Below are 14,844 nucleotides of genomic sequence, written 5' to 3' on the forward strand. Positions count from 1 at the left end.
GCCTCCCAACTAACACTCTATATGCATTTCGGGATTCGCCCATATGTGCTACATGCCCTGCCCATCTCAAACGTCTGAATTTAATGTTCCTAAATATGTCAAGTGAAGAAGAAAATGCATGCATTTCTGCGTTATGTAACTTTCTTCATTCTCCTGTAACTTTATCCCTCTTAGATCCAAATATTTCCCTAACCACTTATTCTCAAACACCCTTAACCTCTATTTCTCTCTCAAAGTGAGAGTCCAAGTTTCACAACCATGCAGAAGAACTGGCAATATAACTGTTTTATAAATTCTAAGCTTCAGCCTTTTTGATAGGAGACTGAATGATAAAAGCTTCTCAACCGAATAATAATAACATACATTTTCCATATTTATTCTCCGTTTAATTTCCTCCCGAGTATCATTTATACTCGTATTTGTTACTGTTACTCCAAGAGATTTAAATTTTTCTACCTCTTCAAAGGATAAATTTCCTATTTTTATATTTACATTTCGTGCAATATTCTGGCCACGAGACATAATCATGTACTTCGTCTCTTTGGGATTTACTTCCAAATCTATCTCTTTACTTGCTTCATGTAAAATGCCCGTGTTTTTCCTAATAGTTTGTGGATTTTCTCCTAACATATTCACTTCATTCGCATAAGCAAGGAACTGATGTAACCCGTTCAATTCCAAACCCTCTCTGTTATCCTGGACTTTTCTAATGGCATATTCTAGAGAAAAGTTAAAAAGTTAAGGTGATAGTGCATCTCCTTCCTTTAGCCCGCAGTGAATTGGAAAAGCATCAGACAGAGACTGGCCTATACGGATTCTGCTGTACGTTTCACTGAGACACATTTTAATTAATTGAACTAGCGTTCAATGAACGCAAGGGATACCGGCTTGGAACCCATCTTAACATGTGCGATATAACTTTCACACCATCTATGACAAAAGTTCTTCTGAAGCAATATTGCTGAAAGGAATTCCATAAATTTATCACAGATATGTTTAAGACCTTGTAGGAAATAACATTCTTCAATGTAAGCAACAGTGTCTATTTATTCTTCTGGGAGCGAAATTTGTAAGTTTTAAAGTTGTGGCTACTATGTTGAAGTGTAAGTGTATGTGTTGTATCGGATGCTTGATTTGTTATATATGTGAGTCGTAGTTATGAGATGCTTGATTTTATCGCAATGTCTTAATTATTGTTTGATTGTGTTTCTGTGACAATTGTGTATTAATTCATGATGTATGGTACGCAAAGATGCATATTTGTGTTATAGAAGTCGGCTTTTAAGAAGTGTTAAATATGTGTGTTGTTACTGCTTTTTTATATGTGTGAAATTGATGCCTGATGTTTGCTTTGCAATCGCAATGTCTAAATTACGGATTGTTTATGTTTTGTTTTCATTGTGTAAGCTAATTAATGTTTCTTTTCCATTTGTCTTTATGCTTATCTTTTTTTGTGTAAAACTATAGCCCTAGCATACATATGTAAAATAGGGCTACCCTCCCTATTGGAGATACAATAATAATAATTAATTGAACTAGTTTCTTGGGAATACCGAATTAAATATGGATATTATACAAAACTTCTCTCTTAATAGAGTCGCCTTTTTGAAATCTATGAATAATTTATATATTGTATCTTTATACTCCCATTTTTTCCTCCAATGATCAATAGTACATCTATTACGCCTAGGTCTAAAACCACACTGATGATCCCCAATAATTTCATCTACATATGAAGTTAATCTTCTCAAAACAATATTGGACAAAATTTTGTACGAAGTCAACAAAAGTGATATTCCTTGAAAGTTACTACAGTTAATCTTGCCCCCATTCTTAAAGATAGGTACAAATATGGACTCCTTCTATTGGTCTGGTACAATTTCCTTTTCGCAAATAGCAAGTACAGGCGTATAAATTTCGCTAGATATTGCGCTTCTACCCTCTTGTATTAACCTCGTCTGTTCTTCGGAATCATATATGATAGCTTAGAAATTTATTCATGTCATTCATTATGCGCTTATATAGGTCCGTGGCCTGAGGTATCTTATTCTGTACCATCTGCGCTTTCTGGTTATCATTCGAGTTTCTTCTATTTACTTGTCACTAAATGCCTCCAGTTGATTGAATTTATCATTCCGTCTAGTCAGCAGCATGGCGGAGAAAAGCAAATATAATTGCCGATTTGTTATATGTTAAATGAAATAATATTAACTGTTGATACATTCTTACACATTACTATTCACGTAATAATAATAATAATAATAATAATAATAATAATAATAATAATAATAATAATAATAATAATAAGTACAAGGTGACATTTAAAAAACAGACTCATTAGCATACCCTTTATAAATGAAGAAGATAGTATATGAAAACATGTTAAATATTTTAATACGGTATTCTTTATTTGATTTCCTACAATTTTTGTATAAACAGTTTGTTCATAAAATTAGAAATAAGAAAGTTACAAGCATTGTTCCATACTTTTTACTCCTCCTGTCCAATCGCATACAAGAGACACCCACTCTAGCTATGAATATACTCAAGAAAACTAAAGAGCTCTTGTTTTCTGTGGTTTAATGTTGGATGTGAAAACGAACTTTGCACCCAGAATATAGAAACACATGATCCAAATATTCAATCCAATAAGAACCATGACTATCTCCGAAGTATAGAACCAGGTACAAAATGGATAAAGATAAGCTCCGTAGAGAATGTTGCCACTCAAGTACCTGCAGGCAGAAGACGGGCAATTAGTTTACAGTAGTTATTTCTTAAACTAAACAACGCATGAATATCTATTAATAGCTACAGCAGGCATACAAGTTCTGTGTATATAACATATTATACAGATTTCCAGATGATAACGCAAAGAATCACATGAGATAAGCCATCGGTTTCTGGTAACTTAGTACTGGATAATTAGAGATTTTCTTTTAAGAGTTGCTGGGAAATGTAGGCTAAATAAATTAGCTTGAAAGTCACTTTTATTACACGTATTTATTAATATATTTATTTTATCTTGGTTTTGACAAATTTTAGCACGTAATAATGTCCCATAATTTTGATAAAACAGTACGGGCATTAACACCTTAAATGAATCACTGCCGACTACCTCTTAGCTCCCTATTCCACTTTCACATGGTAGGATCACAGTCTACTATATACAGTCACTAAGCTTGAGTTTTGAGGGTGCTAGAAAAAATAGACTGTGACGGTACTATTTTGCATTGCCAGAAATGAGGCGATATTAGCGATCATAGTGGTGAGCAACTATCTAATATTTGCATATTTACTACGTATTGAGCTTCGCGACTGTATATACTAGACTGTGGTAGGATTGTCCGATAACAGTAACATAGTATGGTAATATTTGTTTTATTATGTTGGCGACATCATTTGGTCAGCCCAATTACTGATTTGTTAGTCGCGCATTCGTGCTGCTCTACCGAATCTATTTCTTGGAAGTTCGCTTTGGACAGAAAAGTAGTTGAAGAAGAGTTCCCGACCCGGAAGTTGCCTCTTCAAGGCTAGTCGGTCCCGAAGGTGAAAATGTTCCTTTAACGTCACTTAGTGTCGGCTCTGTGAGGCGTGAGGTTAGATAAAAAAAAATATTTGACCGTTAGTTGATTCAATTTTCCAAAATTCTAATTTAGATAAAGGATCTTTCCCTCGATTGTTGGCTTATTATGGATCCAACTTGTTGAATTTAAATTGGGCCGAGTAACTCAGTTCACCACGTGTATTAACTTAGTTAAATACTGTTTGATTCATTATCAAAGTTTTTCATACTTTGCTTGCATAACTAAACGTTAACGAATGAACCTGATTAATCGTTATTTGACTATTTTCCGACTCTAAAGTTCTGTAATTATTGTAATGGAATCTATTAGGCCTATACCAGTTACTACATTTTATCTTAAATGATCTGATCAATTTAATACCACCACCACCACCACAACCACCACCGTTATTACTCACTATTACTACTACTAACTACCACTAACTACTTACCACCACGTATCACTTAACACTTTTCCGACTCTAAAGTTCTGTAATTATTGTAATGGAATCTATTAGGCCTATACCAGTTACTACATTTTATCTTAAATGATCTGATCAATTTAATACCACCACCACCACCACCACCACAACCACCACCGTTATTACTCACTATTACTACTACTAACTACCACTAACTACTTACCACCACGTATCACTTAACACTCACCCTCACCCACTACTACCCTACTACTACCACTACCACTACCACAACCACTACTACCGTTACTACTTACTACTAACTACTACTACTACTACTACTACTACTACTACTACTACTACTACCACTACTACCACTACCACTACTACTACTACTACTACTTATCACTCATCCACTACTACTACTACCACTACCACCACTATTAATACAGCCACCACCACCGTTACTACTACTACTACTACTACTACCACCGCTACCACTACTACTACTACTACTACTACTACTACTACAACCATCACAGCTACCAATACTACAACTAACGCCGCCATCACTACAACCACCACCACCTTCGTCGCCGCTACCACTACAATCACTGCCACCGACGCCGCCACCACCGCCGCCGCAGCCGCCACTATTACAACCATCACCACCTCCGCCGCTGCTACCACTACAACCACCGCCGCCGCCACCACTGCTGCCTCCACCACTACAACCACCACCACCTTCGTCGCCGCTACCACTACAATCACTGCCACCGACGCCGCCACCACCGCCGCCGCAGCCGCCACTATTACAACCATCACCACCTCCGCCGCCGCTACCACCACAACCACCGCTGCCCCCAACACCGCCGCCTCCACCACTACAACTACCACCACCGCCGCCGTCGCAGCCGCCACCACTACAACCACAACCACCGCCGCCGCCACCACCGCTGCCTCCACCACTACAACCATCACCACCTCCGCCGCCGCTACCACTACAACTACTGCTGCCGCCACCTCCACCACTACAACCACCACCGCCGCCGCAGCCGCCACCACAACAACCACCACCAACTCCGCCGACGCCGCTACCACTACAACCACCGCTGCCTCCTCCACTACTACAACCACCGCCACCTCCGCCGCCGCTACCACTACAACCACCACTGCCACCACCACTACAACCACCACCTCCGCCGCCGCTACCACTACAACCGCCGCCGCCACCACCGCCGCTACCACTACAACCGCCGCCGCCACCACCGCCGCCTCCACCACTGCAACTACCACCGCCGCCGCAGCCGCCACCACAACAACCACCACCAACTCCGCCGCCGCCGCTACCACTACAACCACCGCCGCCGCCTCCACTACTACACCCACCGCCACCTCCGCCGCCGCTACCACCACAACCACCACCGCCACCACCGCCGCCTCCACCACTACAACCACCACCGCCTCCGCAGCCGCCACCACTACAACCACCACCTCCGCCGCTGCTACCACTACAACCACCGCCGCCGCCACCATTGCTGCCTCCACCACTACAACCATCACCACCTCCGCCGCCGCTACCACTACAACTACTGCTGCCGCCACCTCCACCACTACAACCACCACCGCCGCCGCAGCCGCCACCACAACAACCACCACCAACTCCGCCGACGCCGCTACCACTACAACCACCGCTGCCTCCTCCACTACTACAACCACCGCTACCTCCGCCGCCGCTACCACTACAACCACCACCGCCTCCACCACTACAACCACCACCGCCGTCGCCGCAGCCGCCACCACTACAACCACCACCACCTCCGCCGCCGCTACCACTACAACACCCCCGCCGCCACCACCACCGCCGCCTCCACCTCTACAACCATCACCGCCGCCGCTGCCACTATTATTATTATTATTATTATTATTATTATTATTATTATTATTATTATTATTATTATTATTGTACATAGGTACAGTATAATAATTATCATTTTTTCTTTAAGAAAGGAGGAATAACGCATCTAGAAGCTCTGGAACCTAACAGTGATGATCTCTCTCTCACGTACATAAAGAAATGTTGTCTGGGTTAATAACTTAATTTCACAGCAAATTTCCAGAAACATGAAGTCGTTACGGGTATAAGAGTGAGTTTGTTAGAAACAGTATCAGTGCAGCAGCCGACGAAATATCCTCTGAGGAGTGAAATTTATGTAAGTCGTAAGTCTGTCTCGACGTACAGTGACAAACAGAATAAAAGAAATTGGAGGTGAAGTAGTAAGTAAAATAAACCACTGTGTAACTTCTTTGCATTCAACTGAGGATTGATAATGGTGACACTGCAAAAATAATAATTGTATTTATTAGTGGAGTTGATTCTGATTTTAACATCCTCAAAGAATTATTGGGTCTTGTGTTACTCATTGAAGCCTCACAAATTTTCTTCTAGTTTTTGTTCGACTTCCAATGACAGCTTATAAACCAAACAAAGACGTGTTGTTAACAGGTAGGAAATGCTGCTCATCTTCACTTGAGATTGAGTGACATTGATAATATATATAAATAGGGCTAAACTAATTTAATTATTATTTTTGTTATACACGCTTTAACATCTGTAGTTATATCGCGTGTTAGGATCTGTGGGTATACCATTAGGCCGCAGTTACTATTGTTGAGTTCTTGTTTCTGTTGTGTGTTGTAGATGGCTTGTGTTCATGTAAATGATTTTAGATTTTGATTAATATTTATGATATTAATGACTGAGGCGCTGATGAATCATGATATGTAAATTTCCAATCAGTCATTGCGTTTGTGAATGAGGGAAACCATGAAAAAAACCAGTCAGATTGGTCGGCCACGGGGTTTGAACCCGGGACATCCCGAATACGAGTCACAAACGCTACCGTCGGTAATGGAACTATTTGTTTTGTTTAATTTTTACTAAACTGGGATAAAGCCTACCTATGTTTTAAAAACTTAAAACTGTTCTTTATTTTATAGTCACTATTTTCTTTCATGAAATCTATAGATATGATATGATATGATATATGATATGATATGATATGATATGATATGATATGATATGATATGATATGATATGATATGATATGATATGATATGATATGATATGATATGATATGATATGATATAAGAGTTATGTTTTATTTAACGACGCTCGCAACTGCAGAGGTTATATCAGCGTCGCCGGATGTGCCGGAATTTTGTCCCGCGGGAGTTCTTTTACATGCCAGTAAATCTACTGACATGAGCCTGTCGCATTTAAGCACACTTAAATGCCATCGACCTGGCCCGGGATCGAACCCGCAACCTTGGGCATAGAAGGCCAGCGCTATACCAACTCGCCAACCAGGTCGACAAATTTGATATATGATATGATATATGATATATTTATTTATTTATTTATTATTTTGCTAATATGTAACATAAATTATAAAATATACAGAGAAACTTTAGCTCGCCCCTGAAAGAGTAGAACTCGTGCTCAGGGGTGGATTCCTGAATTGAAATTAAGAATTATACAATACAATTATAATTAATAATTATACAATACAATTTGCAAATAATAGTATATAAATTTAAATTTACAATTTTTCAATTTTTATAAAATCCATACCTAACTTTTTAAATTTAATACTAGAACCATTAGAATTGACAAGATTAGGATATATAAATATAAATTTGTTATATATTCTTGGGCCTAAATTACTACTATGATTAAATACTGTATGATATGTGATATATGATATATGATATAAGATATATGATATATGAGATATGATGTATGATATGATATATATGATATATGATATGATATGATATATGATATGATATATGATACAATATATGTTACGATATATGTTACGACATATGATACGATATATGATACGAGATATGATATATGATATGATATATAAAATATGATATATGATATGATATAATATATGATATGATATGATATGATATGATATGATATGATATGATATGATATGATATGATATGATATGATATGATATGATATGATATGATATGATATGATATGATATGATATGATATGATATGATATGAATTATATGATATATAATATATGATATATTTCGTCACAGCACTTCTTTACATGTAATGGTGTACCTCACATTTCTGTATCCGGTGCCACCATTAACATATTATTACAATAACACATTATTTGCAGTACACGTCTACACCAATACTCCCAATTACATACACTATGTACCTTTTTTGTTATTTGGTTAAACTCCCCTGAGTATTTCTCCTACATTTCACTTGCTATTCTCTATTTGTTCATTAATCCTAATATATCTAATATTATATAGGCCTACTCCTTTCAAACTCCCTTTTTCCTCTAACTACTATTAACTAAAATCTCAATTTCAATTCTTCTTTATAAATTATCATATTGAATTATTTGTCCTATTTGTTCTTTGACCTTTTCTCCTATCTTTCTTTTATATTCATTTACTGTTCCAACGTTCAAATGTTAGTACTAATTTTATGCTGTCACTTGTTCACTTCTCTTAACCCTTTCTCACTATTTTCTCTCATTCCTCTTTCCGCTCACTTTCACTTTCTCACTATTCTGCTTACATTTAATCCATTGTTACTATTCTCATTTCCTATAAATTACTTACAGTATATTTTATTCTACACATCTGCTTATACACTTTCTCTCTCCCCTATACTTCTCGATCTTTTACAGTTTCACTTTATTTGCACTTTTTGATGACATTCACATTTTTTTAAACGTATCAAATATCTCTCCTATATTCTCAAGTGTCGCAGGTTCGGACCTTTCCCTACTGTTGTCTCTGCCTTATTTCTGTCTTTGTCTTTCTTTCTATTTATTTCTTCTTCTATTCCTCTTTTATTTCCCCCTCTCCCTCGCTTTCACTTTCACATACTAGATTTCCACTTACACTTACATCCTTATTTTTTACACTACTTTCTTCCCTATCACTTCCTGACTCTTGGTAAATATATATTGTATATATAACGAACTGGTAATGGAAATTACGAGAAAACGGCTGAACGGATTTTAATGAATGACCTGTCATTTTGAAGCTTGGCATCCAAGGATTTTCAGTAAAATAGTAACTTTCAGTGCAATGTTAGTTTTCCTACATAATTTTCCTATTTTCCAAAACCCATCTTTCGTCAGTTTTGAGAACTAATTGCATTCAGAATAAAACAAAACACACTACAATAAACAATATGCTATTACACGAAGGCCATGATCTGTAGGATTGCTGACATATTATTTAGAGCTCAAATTCAATTTGTTATTAAAAACTTCAAGACTTACTACAAATAATTTACAGGTCTGATTCTGCGTCGTGTAATTTTATGAGTACAGCTGTGTATTGGACATTAAAATCTACAAAACTTGAGGTGGTTTGATGACATTATTACCATTAGAAATGAAATATTATTATATAGTTAATGTCACGATGTGACTATTTTTTTATTAATATACATATTAATGCTATACTGATGATATGAAAGTGAAACGTTTTGGGTTTATATTAATAGATGTAGAGAATAGGCTATCTTAAATTAGATCTTCATTACTATAATTTACTGAGTGGCAGCCATATAACTACAAAACTTACCTAAGATAGTAATATTGTTAATTATTAAAAATCAAATATTTTTATAGTTATTAATCAATTGGGGTTGGATCTTTTTCATATACTTAATGGCGGTGTGGTATAGATATTTATATGAGCTATTCTCTTCAGTATTGGCTGATAAAATAAGAGGCCTACAAAATGTTGCAGTCTCCCGATCATTTCAGCAAGATCTCTTAGCAGGATAAATGATTTTACCCTCTACATTTCAAGCTCTACATGCTGCAGCTATACCAAGATGCTGTGTCTGTTGTTCGAAAGCATAGCAAACCTGACTTTTTTTTAATTTTCACCTACAATCCACAACGACCTGAAATAGCTATTGCTTTACTCCTACATGAAAAACCCACTGATCGTCCTGACATTGTTACTTGCGTTTTCGCGTTAAAACTAAAAAACTGAAGGTGGATAGGTTCAAGAAAAAGTATTTGGCATAAAAAGCCATTCAGATGGAGTACGTTTCATTATTATGGAAGCAAATAACTTTCAAAATGTCTGCTATTCTTCATTGAAAATAAATCTGAAAAAATTTTATTTGAACGTCTAATGAACATAGTTTGCAGCATTTGCTGCACAAGCCACTAATATGACTATAAATAGCATTTTATTAAAAATAGATGTTCCGCCACTGATGCAACTGCAAATGTGTGACTATTATGCAACTAGTTCGCCTTGTAAAGAAACAGAAAAAGAGAAGAAGGAATCTCACTTCCACTCTCGCATTATTCTCCAGGGACAAGCTCAAATTTAATGCATATGCTGAAACTGGCAACGTCCATCTTTCCATTCTAACGTCATATTCCTCACTAACATCTCCAACATTCCTGTTTATTTAAGAAAGAGTAGTCTACTGTCTTTGACTGATATCTGCGATCCTGAAAAGAATTTTCGATGGTAACATTACTTGATCATCCATTCGACTATTGTGAGTAAAGAGATGCTTGTGAATGAAAATATTTCTCTTCACTCCATAAGAGTGGTTAATTCCACCCCCCCCCCTCCATCTCCTCAGAGCCGCAGATTCCAGTCACAGACAGGACATTTAGACCAGGTCTTTTTCTCCTGAAACTTAAGCTGAGACTTACGTAACATCGTAGGCTACAAGGCTGATTGTCAACACGACCGCGCCCTTCATGCGGCTCATGACAAGATGGCGGGGACTCAGCACAACTTCCAGTAGCACCACTACCAAAATGTTGGTATGCACTCCATGATTCAGCCACGGCGGGCATAAATCCTGCAATGCTTGAGGGAATATCAATTCTTCATCCACGTGGTACATAGTCCAGAAGCAAGTGACACTGAACTGGAGTCAAACGTTCCGTAATAACGTATGAGAATCCATGCGTATCAGTGAAGTACAAGATAAAACAAGATAAATTAAATAAGTTTGAGTTGGGTAGGTAGGCCTATACCTAAAATTAGAGGAGAGTCGGGTAGTATTGGACATCGGGTAGTATCGGACAGTGTATGACAATGTATGAGAATCCATGTATCAGTGAAGTACTTACTTACTTACTTACTTACTTACTTACTTACTTACTTACTTACTTACTTACTTACTTACTTACTGGCTTTTAAGGAACCCGGACGTTCATTGCCGCCCTCACATAAGCCCGCCATTGGTCCTTATCCTGAGCAAGATTAATCCATTCTCTATCATCATATCCCACCGCCCTCAAATCCATTTTAATATTATCCTCCCATCTACGTCTCGGCCTCCCTAAAGGTCTTTTTCCCTCCGGCCTCCCAACTAACACTCTATATACATTTCTGGATTCGCCTATATGTGCTACATACCCTGCCCATCTCAAACGTCTGGATTTAATGTTCCTAATTATGTCAGGTGAAGAATATAATGCGTGCAGTTCTGTGTTGTGTAACTTTCTCCATTCTCCTGTAACTTCATCCCTCTTAGACCCAAATATTTTCCTAAGAATCTTATTCTCAAACACAGTAGTCTCTGTTCCTCTCTCAAAGTGAGAGTCCAAGTTTCACAACCATACAGAACAACAGGTAATATAACTGTTTTATAAATTCTAACTTTCAGATTTTTCGACAGCAGACTGGATGATAAAAGTTTCTCAACCGACTAATAACACGCATTTCCCATACTTATTCTGTGTTTAATTTCCTCCCGAGTATAATTTATATTTCTTATTGTTGCTCCAAGATATTTTAACTTCTCCACCTCTTCAAAAGATAAATTTCCAATTTTTATATTTCCATTTCGTACAATATTCTGGTCACGAGACATAATCATATACTTTGTCTTTTCGGGATTTACTTCCAAACCTATCTCTTTACTTGCTTCCAGTAAAATTCCCGTGTTTTCCCTAATCGTTTGTGGATTTTCTCCTAACATATTCACGTCATCCGCATAGACAAGAAGCTGATGTAACCCGTTCAATTCCAAACCCTCTCTGTTATCCTTGACTTTCCTAATGGCCTATTCTAGAGCAAAGTTAAAAAGTTAAAGTGATAGTGCATCTCCCTGCTTTAGCCCGCGGTGAATTGGAAACGCATCTGACAGAAACTGACCTATACAAACTCTGCTGTACGTTTCACTGAGACACATTTTAATTAATCGAACTAGTTTCTTGGGAATACCAATTTCAATAAGAATATGATATAAAACTTCTCTCTTAACCGAATCATATGTCTTTTTGAAATCTATGAATAACTGATGCACTGTTCCCTTATACTCCCATTTTTTTCTCCATTATCTGTCGAATACAAAATATCTGGTCAATAGTTGATCTATTACGCCTAAAACCACATTGATGATCCCCAATAATTTCATCTACATATGGAGTTAATCTTCTCAGAAGAATATTGGACAAAATTTTGTGCGACGTCAACAAAAGTGATATTCCTCGAAAGTTACTACAGTTAGTCTTGTCCCCCTTCTTAAAGATAGGTAGATAATGGACTCCTTCCATTGTTCTGGTACAATTTCCTTTTCCCAAATAGCAAGTACAAGCTTATGTATGTGTATGTATTTATTCACACTGCAATGGGTATATACCCGGTGGCAGTGGTAACTAATTACACTCAATAAAGACAATAATAAACACAATTAATAAAAAATACAATTAATAATAATACTAATAATTAATACTAACAATAATTTATAATAATAATAATAATAATAATAATAATAATAATAATAATAATAATAATAATAATAATAATAATAATAACAGGGAACATCCTAAATTAAATGAAGCACGATCGGTTAAAATAACATTTAAAGTAAATCTAATTTGTACCTTAATCCTATGTTCGAACTAAAACCCACGAGTATATGATATGTTCATATCTGCACAAGTACCTTTCAACACTACACTCATTTCGCTGTCAACTCACTCACTGCACTGGAACTACGACACATTTCACTGATTCTATCCTGATTTCACTAACACTTCAAAAACATTTCACTGTTCAAATACTTTGCACTGCCACTATAAACTATAAAGCTTCACTGACAGGAACACGTTTCACTTACTCAACACACTTCACTGACACAACACACTTCACTGACACAACACACTTCATTGACGTAACATAATTCTTCACTGATAGAACACTTCAATAACAAAATATCAATTACACCCTTTAAATACTGTGTATAATTATCGTCTATTAGTAAAGTCCTTAAGCCTATTTTTAAATACATTTTTGGTTGTTGGTAAAGCCTTTAGTAAGCCTGCAGGTAAAGCATTCCAGTCCCTGATAGTACGATTGAGAAAAGAAAACTTTCCAGTGTCCGTCCTCTGTCTTCTTTCCCTCAATTTATATGAGTGGTCGTTCCTTGAAGAGTAATTTGGCGGCTGCAACTTATTTTTTATTTCCCTCCAGGCAGGCTCACCTCTGTATGTTTTGAACAGTGCGCATAATCGAATTTGCGTTCTCCTGTCCGTGAGTATGTCCCATTTTAATGGTGAATTTTTCCGACAATACTTGAGAGCCCGTTTTTGAATCTTTTCCAGTGTCGTAATATGTTCTAGTCTGTAAGGATCCCAACATGCAGCACCATATTCCATTACTGCACGTACTAGTGACTTATATGCAATCTCTTTGGATTTATCAGAGCCTTTTCTTAGTACCCTCATCACAAAGTGTAACGCTCTCCATGCTTTTCCCGCTGTGTCTGTAATGTGTTCCCCCCAGCCAAGATCGCTGCTAAATGTTATTCCGAGATATTTACATTTGTTAACTTCCGGAATGGTTTCACCCCCTAACGTATACGGTGCGATTATTTTATTTCTTTTCCTTGTAAAGCTGATGGCTTTGCTCTTTAGAGAACTTATTTTCATTTTGTTAGCTATAGCCCAATCGTTTATTCTATTGAGGTCATTCTGGAGAAGATAAATTTCGTTAGATAATGCGCTTCCACCCTCTTGTATTAATTCTGCTGGAATTTGATCGATACCTGGAGACTTATAATTTTTCAGATTTTCTATCGCAATTTCTACTTCAGAAAGTGTGGGTTCGGGTATAAATGGCTCAGCAGTTTGTATTTCAATTTCGTTCCGATCATTTCTATTTGGCCTATGTATATTTAGTAGTTGTCCAAAATAGTTTTTCCATCTGTTCAGGATTGAATGAGCGTCTGCAAGCAAGTCACCATTCTCATCCTTGATCACGTTTACCCTTGCATTTTATCCATTCTTGAATTCCTTTATGCCCTTACATAAATCTCTAATGTTTTTATTCTTACTATTTGTTTCTACCTCATTCAGTTTTTCCTTCAAGTATTCTCTTTTTTTTTTTTTTTTTTTATTCCTAAGCGTACGATTTGCTTCCCGTCTTATATTGAAATAATTATCTCTATTCACCTCAACTGGATCCTGTAAGAATTTTAATTTTGCCTGTTTCCTCCTTTCTACTACCATGCAACAATCTTCATCAAACCACGGTTTCTTTTTCTTAGTTTCATAATAACCTATGCTCTGTTCAGCTGCAATTTTGATATTATCTCGGATATTTTCCCACATGTTATTCACATCTAACTCTTTCTCAACATCGTCGGAACTTGCTAATACGGCAAACCTATTTGAAATTTCGAACTGATAATATTGCTTAGTTTCCTCGTCCTTTAATTTCGGAATATTGAATCTTCTAATATTAACTTGTTGCTCTACTCGCTTGGCTACTGATAGTCTTTCTCTTAGTTCTCCAATTACCAAATAAT

The 14,844-nt window shown here is 37.0% G+C and overlaps 1 protein-coding gene across 3 annotated transcripts in view; it reads right to left on the minus strand.

Moving 5' to 3' along the window:
• Positions 1-2,387: 2,387 nt before the first annotated feature.
• LOC138716452 (androgen-dependent TFPI-regulating protein-like) overlaps positions 2,388-14,844 on the minus strand; it is a 31,775-nt gene continuing 19,318 nt past the window's right edge. For all 3 annotated transcript variants that reach the window (XM_069849560.1, XM_069849559.1, XM_069849558.1), the window contains exons 4-5: positions 10,733-10,953; positions 2,388-2,735 (exon numbers count right to left, since the gene is read on the minus strand). In XM_069849560.1, the coding sequence (XP_069705661.1) occupies positions 2,555-2,735; positions 10,733-10,953 (402 nt within the window). In that variant the 3' untranslated portion in view covers positions 2,388-2,554. The remainder of the gene's footprint in view (positions 2,736-10,732; positions 10,954-14,844) is intronic.

Source organism: Periplaneta americana, chromosome 16 (assembly GCF_040183065.1).
Source record: "Periplaneta americana isolate PAMFEO1 chromosome 16, P.americana_PAMFEO1_priV1, whole genome shotgun sequence".
NCBI classification, from domain to species: Eukaryota; Metazoa; Arthropoda; class Insecta; order Blattodea; family Blattidae; genus Periplaneta; species Periplaneta americana.